This window comes from Chelon labrosus, assembly GCF_963514085.1.
Source record: "Chelon labrosus genome assembly, chromosome: 10".
NCBI lineage: Eukaryota > Metazoa > Chordata > Actinopteri > Mugiliformes > Mugilidae > Chelon > Chelon labrosus.
The window spans coordinates 7,674,848-7,693,574 of NC_140360.1; the positions used below are offsets into that span (position 1 = coordinate 7,674,848).

Sequence of the window (18,727 nt, forward strand, 5' to 3'; positions counted from 1 at the left end):
CTGGCATTCATTCGTGTGGATGTTACTTAGACATGTAGCACCCACCTAGACCAGACCAGACACCCCCACCCCATAGCAATGACACTCCTTGACACAGACACAAAAAACACTTTAGGAACGACTCATAAAAACATGAAGAACAGCACAAAGTATTGACCTGGCCTCCAAATTCACTAGATCCCAAACAGATCAGATCAAGTATCTGTGGGATGATCCACAGAGGCCCCTCCCCTCAAAGGACCCCCACAAACAACATCCTGTTGCCAGACACCACAGGACACCTCCAGAAGGCCCATGTCCATTCTCTGATGAATCACAACTGTTTTGGAGGCACAAGGGAGACCTACACAATATTAGGGAGGTGGTCATAATGTTATGCCTGATTGGCGTATAGGCCTATGGTCCGTTTGAATGTCTGTGCTTGTATCACAATTCTGCCCTAAAGGCTGATTGCTGCGTCAACAAACAGTCACATGCTGCCCCAGTCTGATCACCAATACAATCAATCAACCTCTTTCTTTCTCCCTCTCTCTTGTTTCAGCTGATGCTGAATACTGTACTGTACAGAGTAAGGCTGAAATCATTATCAAAATGTAAATAATATCAATGTAAATATCTAATATCTGGTCCTTGTTAGAAGCAGTGCCCTCCATTGTCAGAAAACCCAAGCAGCAACCTTTAAAAGGTAAAAATATAAATGAACTCAGCCTCTCGGCCTTCACTGCACTCCTTAAAATAACCTCTAAGTTAAATTACACGGTCTGTCTGCATCTCCCGCTTGATCTGTCTTTTACAACACGCACACACATGCGGTGAAAAAGACACACGCCCTAATACACACGGTCACTCACGTGCTTTATAGAGCAGTGTACTGCTTAGTGTGACCCTCATTTCCCTTTCTCTCTAAACCTTTAATCCGCGGCCGAGAGGAAAAACGACGCAACCTGACATTCTGTTCCCACTCAAACACAACACTCAAAAACATGTGAGAAAACACAACACACGTCACACGTGACTGCTACAGATACACGTATGCACAAGTGTATGTGGACGGCGTATGTGTGTGTGTGACTTATAGATATATAACTGGTACGGATGCACACATGCACAAAGTACAGCATGGCGTGGGCAGATGTTTCACTCTCTGGGGTTGGTTATATGGTTATATGTACTGAAGTCACAAACATACAGTACACAGTCTGCTGAATGATAAATAACATAAAGCACATGTATGAACACACACATCTTTGCTTTTAAAACCACACCGATCAGGCATAACATTATGACCTAATAATAATTGTGTAGGTCTCTCTTGTGCCTCCAAAACAGTTGTGACTCTACAGAGAATGGACATGGGCCTTCTGAGGGTGTCTTTGGGTCCTATGGGTTGAGGGGAGACGCGTCTGTGGATCATCCCACAGATACTTGATCAGTTTGAGATCTAGTGAATTTGGAGGCCAGGTCAACACCTTGTGCTGTTTTTCATGTTTTCATAGTTGTTCCTTGTTTTTGTGTGTGTCTGTGTCAGGCTGCATCCTGCTGGGGTGGGGGTCTAGGTGGGTGCTACATGTCTAAGTAACATCCACACGAATGAATGCCAGGTCCAAAAGTTTCCCAGCAGAACACTGAATTGTCACAAGATGGTCAATGTTATTTACGTCTCCTGACTCTGGTCATAATGTTGTGGCTAATCGGTGAAAGCACGCAGTCCATCCACACCTTCGGACAATTTAGAATCACCAGTGAACCCAACAAGAGTCCCAAAAGTCTTTGGAAGGGCGGCACGGTGGTAAAGTGGTCAGCACTGACGCCTCACAACAAGAAGATTCTGGGATTTAATCCAGCCGGGGTCTTTCTGGATTATGCAAACAAATCTGTAGCAGCCACATGCACAGTAAGTTCTTGCTTAAAGGTGCCTTTCCTTTTTCAAATTGCAACAAATTAGACAATGATAGTGGTCTAAGGTACATTTTATTAGCCTTCTATTGTAAAAATCTGTCCTACCAAGGTTGCAGGATTTTTGTCTAAAGATGAGGAGAAACAAAAGAAACGTCACAATCATCCAGCTTTATATGACGTCGGTGTTCTCGTGTCATCTGAAAACTGAAAACAGTGTGAAGTCTTAAACCCTCGAGGACTCAGACCACAGACCAACCAAGAAGAGTAACCGTGGAGATTTCCTTTTTCCTTTCAGGCAGCTTTATAAAAACATATATTTTATTATACTACACTTGAAGGGAATAAAATGAAGGTGAAAGCCAGGATGTTCTCTGCCGTGTGCTTTGACTTCATGTTATGACTAACAGTGGAACACCCCTGCTGCAGTGTCCGCCTATGGTTTTAATCAGAGAATTATGTGGCTTGTTACCATGGTTTTAACTTTAATATCCAACCCGGCATTAGCCAAAAGATTATTGACCCTCTGATCTCTGACTCATGCTGTTCATGTGAAAACTCACCCACATGCGGTTAAAACGGATTCTGATAACGAGCACCGGCTGCAGACGCAACCAGTCAGGTTAACTGGGCTGGCACGTTATGAAACTGGGAAACAAAAACAACTCTGCAGGGAATTAAATAATGATGCATTTGCTGTAAATCTTGCCCAGTGTGTGCTAGTTATCGACAGACTGCACTGTAGCACTTACATTATACCTCCTGCACTCACTCTCACACCTTCGCCAGGTTTCTATACAGCAGGTGGTCGGATGCAGCTCAGCAATGAGTCAACATCTTTATTCCATATAGGCAAAATCTTGATATTATTCACTGTGAAGATCTAAAAGCTTCAGATGCTGGTTTAAAATACCAAAGATACTATTTCATGCAAAAGATTGACAATATATATACCCTACTACGTGAATATTGCACCATAATAACAAGTAACATTGACCATCTTGTGACAATTCAATGTTCTGCTGGGAAATTTTTGGACCTGGAATTCATTCAAGTGGATGTTACTTAGACATGTAGCACTGTTGTGGAAGTTTTTCCTCTGCTGCTGGTGAAGAATGAAATAGATACTTCTGCCGGCCGAAAAAGAAAAGGTCAATCAACACGCGAGCAGTCAAAGGTGAAGAAAGACCCCGAATGTGGGGAAACCTAAACATTTATACCTGAGGAACACCCCTTTCGCATCCGTTTGTCTGCTGCAGGGGTCGGCCCCTCCAGGAAGTGTTGTCACACCGTTGGAGTGTTTTACACCTGAGGTATCCTGCAGGATCTTGCATTTAGGTGCAAAGCCGAGTGCAGACATCACAATCCACAAAGACAAAAGGGCCCGGTATCTCACCTTAGGAAGGGAGAGGTTGGGCATCTCTAGTGGATTGAAATTGAATCTACCATTACAGCACCCACCTAGACCAGACCAGGCACCCCCACCCCATAGCAATGACACTCCTTGATGGTGGTAGCCATCCCCAGCAGGATGCAGCCTGACACAGGGACACACACAAAAACAGTATAGGAAGAACTCAAAAAAAACATGAAGAACAGCACAAGGTGTTGACCTGTCCTCCAAATTCACTAGATCCCAAACTGATCAAGCATCTGTAGGATGATCCACAGAGGTTGGTGACACGTGTACTCACTGCTGACAACAGCCAATGTGGTTTTAATACTACAAGAAACAAAGTATTGCTGTTTTAATAACAAATTTAAACATTAATTATCTTCTGTGACAGTAACAGTGATCTGACTCAATTCTGCACACGACATGAGTCTGTGAGCCACAGGGCACAGCGACAGGAGTTAATTTAACAGCTCGCTGTGGCCGCTCCTTCTTTGCACATTAATCCCAGAAATGTTTTGAACCGATCTGCATTTTCACTGACTGATGGCTGTTAGCGCCAAGAACAAACGCAGAGCATTTTCCACTTAAATGCTTTTAATGTGAAGCTGCAGCAGCAGGAAATGTGCGGTTTTGGTATTAGGAGCAATCTCTCTGGACCTCTCTGGCATTTTGACATTCTGCACTCATATCCATATATATTAACTGAGATGTGATGAAAGTCAAGTCAGTGCCGACTAGTTGCTGACGACGTCACTAATAAAAACACAGTAGGAAATTAATGCAGCGGTGGAAAACAAGTGATGTTGTAGACGTAAGATATAACATTAAAATATGTTCTGTGTTTGAGTAAAAGTTAAATGGGCTAGGGTTAGAAGATCTGTTAATTATCTAGTGGTTAATCTACCACTCAGAGAATAGTCAACAGATTCATGGGAGAAAAACAATAAAGAGATTAATAGATTGAACAAATACTCGTTTGTTGCAGCCCTAAAGGAACGTCGTCTTTAAGCCTGCCACTCACGGACAACACACTCTCACCCAGCAGAATAACACGGATTCTTGTGGGATTATGATCTGATGAGCTGTGGACGACAGTCAGCTAGAGCCGGGGCAGTCGTAAGTCCGCTAAATCACTAACCAGATTAATAGGATGTTATTAATCATTCCCCACTCAGTAAGAGGAGGTGAAAGGAGGAGGGGAGAGTAAAGGAGATGGTGTGGGTTGCATAAAGAGATGAAGAATAGGCAGAAGAAACTAAGGATGTAAAGTAGACTGAGTGACACATTTAATAATGTGAGAGTGACAGAGAGAACTGGACACGAGTCAAACGTGTGAGAAATGAAACAAAGGTCAGAAATAATAAAGTACAGGACCACTGCAGGGCTTCACGCTCGGTTTCAGTTACTTGGATACTAGCATGTAATTCCTGTGGAATATGAACATGATTAAAGTCAAAAATACTTCTTATTTGTTGGGACATTGTGAATTTAGAGTCCGTGCAGGAGAATCTAAACTGAATGAGGAAATAAAAGTTTGTGTTGACGTTTCTTTCCATTGTTGCCTGTGGTCAGCCTGGAAGCCGACCCCAAGTTACACCGCCCACAAAATTTTAAAGAAGAATTTTTGGCTTTGAGTCCTGTGATAGACTGGTGACCTGTCCAGGGTGTACCCCGCCTCTCGCCCAATGACAGCTGGGATAGGCTCCATCTCCCCCGCCCGCGACCCTTCACAGGACAAGTGGTTACAGAAGATGAATGAATGAATTTTTGGCTTTGAGTTGCTCCACCCACGAAGATGTGCCGGGCCAATCGAATCATTTTGGCTGGACTTTATGTAGTGATGGATTTTTACAATTGGAATCCTATTCTGTAAACTATGAACTAGAAAGACGCCGTAACCGTGGCCAAAGTGCTCTTGTAAAGTAATGAATGAATCTCAATGAGACTTTACTGGATCAAGTAAAAGTCAGAGCATAATTTCTGATGTTCAAGTAAGGCTTTGGTAATAAAAAATATGTGCAGCATGAACTAAAATGTAGAGATTTTTGCAAAATTTATCATATTGTCACATTAAGACGTGAGGATTTGTGGAAAGTAAAGACGTTGGAATGTTTTCAACTCACTTTCATTTAGTTTTCATCCCTTTTTACATGCATTGGCCCTGATGATAAAATAAAAAGGCATTCATTTGAACCACTCAGACAGACAGCTACACAGATTGACAGACGGAAATGAGAATGAGGGAACAGATCAAGTCGGTCACATGACGGTGTTCAGGAAAATCTCCTCCCACTTGTAAGCTCCCACCCTCCATCCCTCCATCCCTCCATCCGTCCGTCCATCCTTCTCTTTTTCTGCAACCTCCACTCATTTAGCGACGATTAATCCACTGCCCAGCTTAATCCCTCAACCTGCTCACACATGCACACTTTCTCTCTGCTCCTGGAGACAACCTCACAGAAAATAAAACACTGCACGCTGCAAACGGTGACATGTCTTCAACTGAAACGCTTCCAGTGCTGAACACAAAATGCATCATGTGTACATGAACTTAATAATCAGATATATTGAACATTTTGTTATATTTATGTATTGGTCAAAGCTTTATTTTCATTTTTATAAACGTGCAAAAGCACCATCGGTTTAGTTACTCATAATATTGAATGAGCTAACACCAGAACTGACTTCTGAATCTGAAGCGCACAGTTAATGCATACAGCATATTTGAATTGGATATGGATAAACTCTCACTTGCCGGTTCATCAGGTACGCTAGTGACAACAAATGCATTCTAGTATAACCGTCCTGCATTATATCCTCATTCATGACTGTTACAGTGCTCAGTTTTTTGTTGAAACAGCGTCAGAGAGGTGGTAATTCAAATGGATGATGATTTTGGAGGATGTAGTTTGTGGCGCTGCTAAACTGGCACAATTCAATAGTGCTACAAACCACAGTGTCCAAAATGAAAACTGAATCAACAGCTCAGTTATTTCAAACTAACGCTGAATGCCAGAACCTTCATGAAGATAAGATTTAGTGCTGGACTGTGATATTAGAACGTATTTGATTTCACAAGCCTATCCAATAAAGCGGCAAGTGAGTGTGCATATATTGTAGCTGCATCCCAGCTGTCTAGCTCTCTTCCTCCTTCCCATCGTTTGCCACGAAGGAGCTGATCGTACAATGCCCACACATTCTCTAAAAAAAGGATGAACTAGTTGTTGAAATACTACCGAGGCAAACCCGTGTTCCCCAGAACTTGAATGAGTATTTTTAAAAATACATCCTCGTGTAACGCAGCGCTCGGTGCACCTATTACGGTTTACAGAAAATACATGCTGTTGCTCAAAGCAGTGTGTTTAGTCATATTCTGACACACAGTGTGTGTTGTCTGAGCGTAACGGTGGGCAGAGGAGAAACGCAGCACACACCTGTTCAGATGTTCTTACCTACAGGCCCCATTAGACCTCTTCACTGAGCTGAGTGGGTGTTCAGACAGTGAACGTTTCTCCATTCAGATCAGAGATACCAACTAAACTGTTTACAGAGACACTAAATAAAATGATCTGATAAGATACAGTGATCGGCCGTAACATGAAATATTATATTTCACCTGTCAGTGGGAGGAATATATTAGGTGACAAGTGAATATTTTGTCCTCAAAGTTGATGTTAGAAGCAGGAAAACAGCGTCCAATTTAGAATGGCTAGATGACTCAGTCAGAGCATCTCTAAAACTGGAAAAGAGGTGAACCGGTAACAGGACGGCCAAGGCTCAGTGATGCACATGGGGGGAGAAGGTTGGTCCGTGTGGTCTGATCTGATCCAGACGAATTACTGCGGCTCAGGTTGTCGGAAAAGTTGATGCTGGTTCTAATAGAAAGGTGTCAGAAGGCTGTACACCCGAGCCTGCTCCCAGTAGACCACATATGTAGAACTACTTTTCACTATATGCCGCTGTTAACACTGCAATGTTCCCCCATTGTGGGATAAACTAAAGGTAAATCTTATATCTTAAACGACCCCTATCCACTGGAGAAACCTCCTACAATGGGCCGTTGCCGTTGCCATGGGAGTGTGTTTCGTCACTGATCAGGTCAAGTGTTTACATGGTTATTAGGTGCTTATATTTTCCTATTTAACGGATTATCTGAGGTTTACTGAAAACACCTGTGCAGGGGCTGATTAAATCCAGAGTTGCACTTTCTAATCTGTCGGCTGTTGCATGTTTTTTATTGGAGGTGCGGATACAACAAGAGGAGCCTTTGAAGGTATGTAGCTGTTGCAGCAATTAACCTCAGAGAGTCACTATAACCGTTTAGAGTCCCTCAACGGGTCACCCTGTTTAGAGCAGCTGTGGGTAAGAGGCTCCTATACGTGAACCCACAGATCAGAACAATGAAGTGGTGATTGAGAGGGAGAGTGATGTTGTGCTATTGTGTTTACTCTGCGTGTAATGGCCTTACAACTCTGAGAGGTTGGGTGTGTAGAGGCCTATTATCTTGGCAGCATTGTTGTTTATGAGCATTGGTTAGTCCAGGTTTGTGGCAGAGGAAACATTTATGAACTGGAAAAACCTTCCTATGATTCAAACAGAAACTGATCTGAAGTAATCAGACCTCTTTCTTTTCAGAGTAGATTAATCAATGAATGAAAGATTCAAGATGATTAGACGTCTTGTCTCTAAAAACGGGAGGAAGATGAGTGTGACGTCTTTAATTCTCAACAGTGGCAACGACAGAAAAGTCTTTCTCTTCCTCACTCACACATACTGTACATTGTGCAGTGAGCGATGAGCGTAGACTTGGACAGCGTGAATAATCCCCATCTGTTGATGAAACATGTTACGTTTCTCTGGGTCCGTCTCTCACTCGCTCACACACACACACACACACACACACACACATAATCAGACACACACAAACTCCCTATGAAGCTTAGAAAGTCCTTTGCCAGCCTTAAAGAGAAAAAAAGAAAATGTTTGCACTGCATGACAAAGTTCTCCGGGGACACTGCTACACTTGTAGGATTAAGATACTGTAGATAATTCATACTGCTCTTTTAGCAATTCAGTCAGAGCTGAAGTTATTTAGTAAATGGATAAACACACTAAATTCCCGAAAGATGAAGCTTTCCTCTTCTGTTCGGCTAACACACTAAAACCTGCAGAGAACATGTGCTTGTGGCAACGCTTCAACACTAGTTATGTGAGTTTATGATAATTGACACCCATAGAAGAGTGTCCACTTAAACCCCAACTCCCCACCAGTCCTTTAGAAGCTACACTGATCAGCCACAACATTAAACCCACTGAGAAGCAAAATAACATTGATCGTCTTGTGACAATTCAATGTTCTACTGGACAACTTTTGTACCTGGCATTCGTTCGTGTGGATGTTACTTAGACATGTAGCACCCACCTAGACCAGACCAGGTACCCCCACCCCATAGCAATGACACTCCCTGATGGCAGCAGCCATCCCCAGCAGGATGCAGCCTGACACAGGCACACACACAAAAACACTTTAGGAACAACTCAAAACAACATGAACAACAATACAAGGTGTTGACCTGGCCTTCAAATTCCCTAGATCCCAAATTGAGCTTTGTCGTCTTGGTCCATAGAGACTTTAGAGTCTTTGTCGATATCCAGAAAGCTGGTTTCAGGGTTTCTATAGATACAGATCCCAAACTGATCAAGTATCTGTGGGATGATCCACAGAGGCCCCTCCCCTCAAACCAAAGACCCCCCACTAACAACATTATGTTGCCAGACACCACAGGACACCCTCAGAAGGCCCATGTCCATTCTCTGATAAGTCACAACTGTTTTGGAGACACAAGGGAGACCTACACAATATTAGGAAGGTGGTCATAATGTTATGCCTGATTAGTTTAATACAACTGAATATGTGATCATGAATTGGTCACATATTGTGCATTGCTTGTAAATGTTGCACAAACCTAGAATCTGAGGAATAAATTAAGGATGTACGGTTTTTGTACCATCAGTTCCTCTTAAATACTGACTGAAACCAATTCCTAGTTCAGAATGAACACAATCACACAAACGCATATTACAGAGGTCGTTTTTGGATCTACTTTGTGTTATTGTCTATGTGTTGCACATGGCTGATTTTTAAAAGAAATGTTACTGGGTAACAAGAGGGCATTACTCAGCATACGCATTTCGTAAGCCGTCTTCATGGGAGGCTGAACAAATTTAGACTTCCTTGGAAGACCAGACGCCTGAGGTTTTTCCACATCAGAACAAGTCAGACAGAGAAACGTCACCGTGACAAGTCCGCCTGTCTGCTTTTCCAAATGGATTAAACGTGACATGGAGAGTTCGGGAAAAGCTGGAGGATGGGAGTAAGAGGATAAAACTCCAGCTTCATTGGATCATGGTGGACCTGTCTGCGCTCTGTCACCAACGTAGTGACTGCCTCTGGTGTTAGCTGGACTGGATAGGCTCATGGGGTTTATTGGTTCCTATTCATTGTCAGTTTCACTAAGCCGTGACCAGAAGAGCAGCTGACCCACAGTAGGTAATAAGCTGCAAGCTAATGAAAGACATGGCATGGATACTCTTCAGACCATGACTATATTATGAGCAACCATCAGGCAAAAAGCACGGCACAGCTATCATATTACCACTCTAATATTAGTGTCAACAAACTGGTGGCAGTCCATCCATGAAATCCACGTGCTGCCACTAACATCTAGTTTTAGTTTAATTTTAAAGAACCAGGTTGGCTTTAAGGGTAAATTATCTTGAGATAACATGTTGCCAAGTCAAAACAAAGGAAGGTTTTTTCATTTTCATTACATGGTCTGAATGCCAGAGTTGGCGTGTTAGGAGCTCACTGATCTTTAATTACTTTATTAAGTGGTAAAGCCTACCATCAACAGATACAAGAAAGCTAAGGGTCGTCCACCAAAGCCGACAGTCAATTTCTATAGCACTAATAACAATTCAAACTGTCTTAAGGACCCAAGGAACTAGCACTAAGGTGATAGCGGCAAGAAAAAACTCCCTACTAACAGGAAGAAACCTTGCTTGGGGCCAAACACTCAGTGAGCATCTGTGAACCTAGTTTATATAGTGTGGCCCAGTCCCTTGGCACGAGTTGGGTCCCTGTCACCGACAACAAGAGATCACCCTGATTGGCTGATCGGCTAAGCAAACCAATGCACTGCAACCAAGAAACTGGAGGGACGAAAGTAAACTAAACCAACAAAAGCATAAAGGACATTACGATCAAACCTGAACATTCAAAACACACAAATATCTCCGCAACAACATGATCATCTAGAATGAATAAACTGTAGATGAACTGATCAGCATGATTCAGGAGAGGCCAGATGTGTACGATGGTTTGAAGTGCTTCCTAGCTTCCTAGCCTCCTAGCCTCCAAGCTAACAGCTTCCTGTTTCCCATTTTGAATGACGAATGCAGACTACTGCCACCTGCTGGTATGAAGAGATATTTCCTTTCTCTGTAGAGTTCAAGTGCACCTTTTTTGGTCCAGACACAGGGGAACGTGGGGCGACTCCACAGGTAGTTCTTTGGTTTTCTATTTTTTGTACTCATAACATCTCATTGTGACAACAGGTCTAGGACAAGGACAATGTATTTATGCTCAACCCTGAATGTGCCAATGCTTAAAAAAGTAAACTCAGTTAAAGATGGAGCAGTTCTCTCAGCTCTTCACGCACTGGGAACCGTTAGCTGTCAGTCTTATCGCTAAACACACTTATGTCGCCACTTCTTGTGTTTATCTGAGATAACATTATCTTTCCTTATAAACTGTGCAACGATGGAGAATTTCAGATTCGCGTTCACATCAGGTGCAGTATTTAGATCACAAAACACACTTTGACAGCAGGAAATCACATGTGTAAATAAAAGGATGCCAGTGTCACAGTCTGTTATGTCTCACACAAAGACACTAATCCAGCGGCGTATTATTAATGGGATCAGTAACACCAGTTCTTTTCCCACATCGGACACATGTTGATGATTTTAATTAACGGACATATAAGTTTATATCTCCTCCTTCCAATATGCTTTGTGTTTAAAATGTGAAGAAATAATTTTTCTTTTTTTACATCAATACTTTAAACTATATATTGCTGATCTTTTCAACAAGAACATACACCGGTCAGCCCAAACATTATGACCACCTTCCTAATATTGTGTAGGTCTCCCTTGTGCCTCCAAAACAGTTGTGACTGATCAAAGAATGGACATGGGCCTTCTGAGGGTGTCCTGTGATGTCTGGTGACAGGATGTTGTTAGTGTTAGCGTAGATCATCCCACAGATACTTGATCAGTTTGGGATCTAGTGAATTTGGAGGCCAGGTCAACACCTTGTGCTGTTCTTCATGTTTTTTGAGTTGTTCCTAAACAGATTTTGTGTGTGTGCCTGTGTCAGGCTGCATCCTGCTGGGGATGGCTGCTGCCATCAAGGAGTGTCATTGCTATGGGGTGGGGGTGCCTGGTCTGGTCTAGGTCCACATGAATGAATGCCAAGTCCAAAAGTTTACCAGCAGAACACTGAATTGTCACAAGATGGTCAATGTTCAGTGGTTTTAATGTTGTGGCTGATCAGTGTACAGTATGTGCATTATGTAATCACATTTCAGATGAAGTAATTCATCTTATCATATAGTAAAATGATAATTATAATTTTGTGTGTTATTTGAGAGGGTTAAATTACACTATAATTATGGAGGCAACCAAACCTCCCTTGAACTCCCTCCGTGTGTCGCTCACCTCCGTGCTCCTCTCACAGGGATCACCCTCTGGGTTTGTGTGTTTGTGTTTGTGCACGCACACACCAGTGTTTGTGTGCGTGTCAACAAAACAATGAAACCCGACACATCTATCCAAATATTGCCGGGAAAAGCCCTCTGACGAAACTCACACATCCGGCCAATCAGTCTCATGCACTAGTGTAGAGCCATTGTGTGTAATCCGGCTGATGACACGCAGCGACACGAGCAGCCAGCCACATTAAAAAAATAATTTAAATCTCTCCTGCACATTCAACATCTGCAGAACTCCAGCGTAAAATATGCCACTGTTTTGTACATTTAATATCAACCATTCAATCTATTAAAAAAGCTCAGATTTTTTATTATATCAGCTTAAAGAAAATACATTTCTCCAAAGTTTGGCAGAACTGATGATTTAAAATATACTTTGAGTGGGGTCCAAAATGACAAGTAAAAACTTTATATGACTGTAACTGTTCAAACCTGTTCTGAACACTGAGCTCATGATGTTCAGCACAGATAATCCTGCAAGTTCAACTCATAAGAACTTTTTTATTAAATTCATGTTCCCCTATTTTTTCATTTCTTCGCTGCTTTTTTTTTTTTAGGTGAACGCCTTTGTGATTTAAAATAGAAGATACCAGCCATAAATATTCTTATTCCCCGTGCCCAACTTTATCACAGTGTGGCTCTGCACCCTATCCTGTCACACAGAATTGGTCACATTTTTGGTCACTGACTCATGAAATGAAATTCAACGGATGCTCTCTGCAAACATACTGTATATCCAACTGCCGTGTGCACCGTAAAGCAACAATGACGACATCCATACAGCGAACCGCAGTGTGGTTGGGGACATCTCAGCAAAATCGTTATTTCAAAAAAACCTCGTTGTCACTACTCACCAGTTCTTGGTTGGTAGAATTGGAGTCGTCTCCAGGAAAGGGGATGTAGATGGCTAAGGCCACACAGTTGGCAAAAATAGACAGCAGTATAAAGATATCAAAGGGCCTGAACACAGCCTGTTAAGGAAGACAGTAAACTCAGAGAGACATTATAGTACAAAGGGTTTGTCAGAAGTGTTTGTTTGAGATGTGTAAAGCTGCCTTTTAATGTGTTTAAACGCAAGAACAGGGATGAACATGTGTGTGGTGAGAACAGACAGAGCTACCTGAAGTCGGGAAAGATAAAATAAAGATAAATAACCACAGACAGAGAGTGGATGTAGCACTTTAGCTGATCTTCTCAAGTCTGCTTTGGGTTTTTGTTGAGAGTTGGGTCTCCTTTCTAAGGAACTGTGCAGCCCTTTGTGTGTTATCATTGTGGTCACAGCAGGGCATGCAAGCTGCTGTTACTGTAAGTGCATCTTTTCTCTCTCTCTTTTTTTTTTTTTTTTTTTTAAAGGTTGGACAGTGAGACTGATTTCACCTCAGCTGTGGTGTCAAACATTAGCCGCGACAACTAAACTTGTAAACAGCATCCAACTGCTGCACACTGCTGCATTATTTTATTCTCTCGTTCTGAAAATGAATGCAGTGCTCAATGCTAACGGACTCCCCTGACACCTCTTCAGTCACCCAAATTGGCGTAATAAAAACTAGTTGTTTGCACTGTAAGGAGGCTGAAAGGTTATTAAAACTCAGCTAAGATACCAAATTAAGACTTAATTGGAAATAGCATGTACTGGTTCATCTGTTATTTCTTTTATCCCACCATCTATCCATTCACCTATCAACTCAACCGCTGATACGGCCTCAGATTTGTCTCTGTTTAAGCTTTGACTCAAGGCCACCATCTCTTTACAAACTAAAGTTCATTATTCCATCCACTGATTCATATCTACACTCGCTCACTTGCCACATATGAATCTGTGGCGCAATCAATCCATTGAAACACCCAGACATCTGTTAAAGGATACTTCCACTCCACCAGGCTGATGCAGGCCCTACGGATCGGGTTGTTGAGGGTGAGGCAGAACAGAGCTCTGGGCGGCCTGCTGTTGGTAGATCCTCCCTGCTTTTTGCTTTTGGCATACTGCTGCCTCTTCCTCTGCGCCAGTGAACCAGCAGGAGGAACTGGTACAGTGGTGCAAACTGAGGGCCGTGAACTCATCTCGGGCTTTGCGGATTCCCCTTGTGCTTGGCGAGCAGCGCTGATGGCGGCATGCCAAGCAAGGACCGGGCTGACACCGGAACCGGTGCCGCCGGCGCCCTGCGCACCGCTGTTGGCCCCGAGGAGGCCATAAGAGGAGCCGACGGGCTTGCCGGTGCTGGCTGGAGCCTGCAGAGGTTCTGGTGGATGGAGCTGGTGGAGGTGGGTGTGACTTGCTGACCAGAGCGCCGAGGTGTCAGTGGAGAGAGAGGTCCTTCTGTTGCTGGCATACTGTGCCCCTGGACAAATGGATGGGAAACAAGATGGTGTAAACAAAAACAGGCAAAACCACGGATGTTTTTTCTGTCCGTCCATTTCAGGAGACTAGCTACCACTTTATAATATGTCTCTAACTGCCTGAGCTCTAATTTGAAGAATAATCAAACAACTGGAATCAAAAGACAGTCAACATACAGGATGTGTCTGCTGCTCTGTCTACCCACCAGAGGGCAGCAAAACTGAGTATTTACAAATTCCACATATGGCAGCTAACTTAAAACTATATTACACACTACTTTTCTTGCACACTTTAAGGGAAATGTCTTTCTTGATGTTATATTCAAATGTGTGTCTTAAGTGCGTTTTGTAAAATATCGTGACATGAGGTCCTGAGGTCCTGAACTAGGATTTGATTTTACAGCAGAAAAATAATCTTGTCAGTGCTCTCGGACGGATAAAAGTATAATGGAGTCACTGTTTCCACACACTACAAATGATGTATGCTACATTAAAATCAGTACATCTATATAAGGTAATGAGCATCGTTTATTTATTAATCCAACTTCATTTTCGTGGGCATCTTTTATTTGAGTCTTTTTAAAATCCACACTTTAAACCTTTCATATTGGTGCCTCCAAAGAACAGCACTACATAAACAGTAAATATGAAACTTAATATCCACAGTAATAACTTGTCGGGCAATACGCAAGCACAGTAAGAGACGGCACTCTTTACAACAGAGGAGGAAGCAAAACAAATAAAGACGAGTGGCTCCAATATAGAGTAGCCTTCTCACCGGCAGAACATTGTATTTGTAATGTTGATTTAAACATCACAAATTCACTGTTAATGTGTGAAGAGAAGTTGTGACACAATTTAATGATAATGCATCATTGAACAATCCTAAAAACCACCAACAATATGGGTGAAATTAATGCAAAAAATAAAGGCGACTGGAAGCTAGGGCAACTTCTCACTTCTTGTTGGTTTGGAAAGTTGATCTGGAGTCGCTCTGTTTGGAACTGAATATGCTCCAGCAAAGATCTGACAGGACAATCAAATCATTTCAGCGGGCTTTATATGATGGAGTAACAGAGGAGTGGCACTGAATTTGTTTAGATTTCCCTATCATGTCCGTTGGAAGCGATACTGACAGCAAAATAACTTTAAACGACAAACAGTTAACAGCGATAAAGACATATGCAGAGAAGCATCCGCTGCATCATTCAATGCTCTGACTGGTTGTAGGACTATCCAATTGCACTCAGAGGTATTTTTTTCCTCTGTATCAGTTGAAACAGGACCCACGGTTAGATCCAAATAGTGTGCTAGCCCTGCCAAGGGTTGGTGAGAGCGTTTCATCTAAGCAGATTCTTCAGTTCTAGTTGAATGGTAGGGAGTTTAGGTTTTTATTAGGAACATCTGCGGGTTTTGCTCACCTCAAACTCACATGACTATGGTCTGTTTACAACCAGATACTCACCTGCAATCGGAGGAATCTGTTCAGATAAACCTGTTGGTGTCCTGCTTTTGCACAATTAGTGCTTCATTAACAACCTACTAATGGACAGAAACTCATCTTGGTCAGGTGTTTCTAAATTCCCCACCAGTCATTTAAAACCGAAGAAGAAACTTGGATGAAACCATGATCTGGATGATTTTGAACCTCAACAGACATGCTATTTTTTTTTTAGTTTATGCAGATTAGACCAGAGGAATTTTACAAGGTAGAAATTTGAGGATGAGAGAAAGAAGAGGACTGGATTAAAAGAGGGGGGAGAGAGAAAGAGAGAAAGCATGACAGCCTGCATGAATGAGAGAGACCAAGAGTCATTAAAATCAATTCGGTCCCTGACTGACAAAGACAGTGCCCTTGACACAGTCACTTCGGTCCACTGCAGCTCTACAGCAGAGAGTCCCATCAGGGGCTACTGTCAGCGACGGACTGACCAACATTTCGTGTCATCCAACATGTGTCAGTTCTCACACTGGACTGACCCAAACAACAGGAAGCAATGCATTAGAAATAGATGGTGGGAAGGATAAAAAAGACCTTGATTTTAAACTGCTGACCTGCAGAATTAAGTGTAATTTTTACACAGTTTATTATTGAGGATTCAGGATTTGTCTAAACAAAGATCATGCAGTTGAAATTAAGTACACTCATAGTGAGTGAAAAAAAAATAAATGTCAATTGATTTTGCTTTTAAAAAAAACAATCTGAATGAATGAGGGGGCAGCTACTCTCCTCTCCTCTCCTCATTCTGCAGCACAACATCTCCACAGGTGCAAAATAACAATTGCTGACTGTTAGTTAATGATGGTGGCAGCCTGCCTGTCTGACATGACATGTAACAGGAATTATCCCAGCACTTCTGCAGGACACATCTGTCACAGGATGCAGGAAAACAACTGCTGTGACTCTCCACTTTACTTTGAGATGTCATGGCTTATTTTAAAAAATACAGTGGTGTTTACACATCTTCTAAACTTATTTAAATTAATTGAATGCAGTTGAAAAGTTGACTAAGTGTCTCTCAGATTATTCTGGAGCTCACACAAATGCAAAGCATCCCCTTTGACCTGTCACATGCCTCCAAAAACGGCAGCATGAAATTGGACCAAACACAGTCAACCATTTTTTTTTTTTTTTTTTCGGACAAACAGCCGCAACTATATTCCCAAAGGATTTAACAAGTGGTGTCTGCCATCACATCAGTGCAATCTAAATGTTAATGCACAATCTCTGCAGCGAAATAAGTTGGAAAAAAAACAGACTACTAGCAGCAGACAGGAGTCTGAGCATATAATCACTTGGATTAAGCAGACATCCAGAGAATAAACCAAACCAGCGCTCTCGCCCCCTCTCTAGCAGCGCTCCAACTCTCCTCCTGCGCTCAGTGGTTTTTCTTTTTCTTTTTTTTTTTTACCTTCAGACTGTTCATCTGCTTCTTGCATCCTCGAATCCACATTGGAAAAAATCCGTTTTAAATCCAACTCCTCGTTGGAAAAACCATCCAAATAGGTGTCGACGGCGCGGACCTGAGCGGAGCCGTCAACCTGAATTATAAAATGCTTCCCGAGCGCGGACCGTGAGAGGAGCGCCGAGCATTTTTCGCCACATCCGGGTGCCTGCCTGCAGATTCACGGCGTATCCGAGAGGAGCGACGCGCAGGCGGCGGCAGTCAATCCGCTGCTGTCAGTTATTCTCAATGTGACCGGGGACGCACGGATAACAAGTTGGAGCGACCACGCACGCAACTCTGTCCTGAAACCACGCGGAGGAGCAAACCGGAAATGCACCTGTTGATGCTACCTTTAGGGAAACTTGCCCAAAAAGAACAGGGCACCTCAACAAGAACAGCAAGATTAGTACCAAATGCTTTCAGACACATGTTGTATTTGTGCTTGAAAGACACTGAGAATGTAAATAAAGTGAATGCTTTACAAGAGAGACTTTAAAAACAAGGCCTGCAAATCACAGCCTCATCAAGTTAGTCTGTTTGATTAAAAGTAAAAGCAGCATTTCATCTAGCCTGAGCTAACAACATTGCAAGAGCCTTTTTCTTCCATGCTGTAGTTCAGTGCTGTAGTGGAGACAGTCCACGGTGTAGTCCAGATCAGTTAAAGCTTGATAACTAACTTTCCCCGACCATGAAAATGTCCGGACTGGACTGGATAAACACCATGCCCTCACCCTATCCCTCCGGTTAAACTCCCTAAAGACACGAGCAGGCCCTTGTACTTACCCCTCAGGGGTCTTGCTCTTATAATGAACGGCATCCCGTGTCACCTTGCTCTTCTCTGGGGCCTCATTGTGCTGTTTTTCTGCCCTCGCTCTGCAGTGGATTCAAGAGGAAATGAGTTGTCGGTAGCTGTGCTGGAAGGTTACCAGTGATTGGATTACCTGTGCCTGCACGGAGGATAACAGTTTCGCAGTAATCCTCCGATTATAATCCCTTCTCCAATGTTCCCTTAACCGAGACAGGTGAGGCAGGCGGCTGCAGCTCAACTGGGCCAAATGATAAACAGTCCAAGTTTGTATATATGCAACAGTTTCAAAATGTTCCATCCAATGACAATAAATATACAGCAACGGAGGCCCTTCCAGGACAAAGTGACGTATACATATATGACTTTTTTTTTGGTATTTTATTTGATTGGCATCTTACATTTGTATATTTTTATGTTGTTATTTTATTCTATTTGTATTTTACTCTATCTCCTTACTATTGTCACGGGAGCAACTGCAATGAAACAATTTCTTTGAAGGATCAATATC

At 42.6% G+C, this 18,727-nt stretch overlaps 1 protein-coding gene across 1 annotated transcript in view; it reads right to left on the bottom strand.

The window, feature by feature from the left end:
• The window catches only part of cacna1db (calcium channel, voltage-dependent, L type, alpha 1D subunit, b), a 102,819-nt gene extending 84,205 nt beyond the window's left edge, over window positions 1–18,614 (bottom strand). The window contains exons 1-3 of the mRNA XM_084552804.1: window positions 17,376–18,614; window positions 13,994–14,465; window positions 12,981–13,086 (exon numbers count right to left, since the gene is read on the bottom strand). Of these exons, the coding sequence (XP_084408930.1) occupies window positions 12,981–13,086; window positions 13,994–14,465; window positions 17,376–17,403 (606 nt within the window). The 5' untranslated portion in view covers window positions 17,404–18,614. The remainder of the gene's footprint in view (window positions 1–12,980; window positions 13,087–13,993; window positions 14,466–17,375) is intronic.
• Window positions 18,615–18,727: the final 113 nt, after the last annotated feature.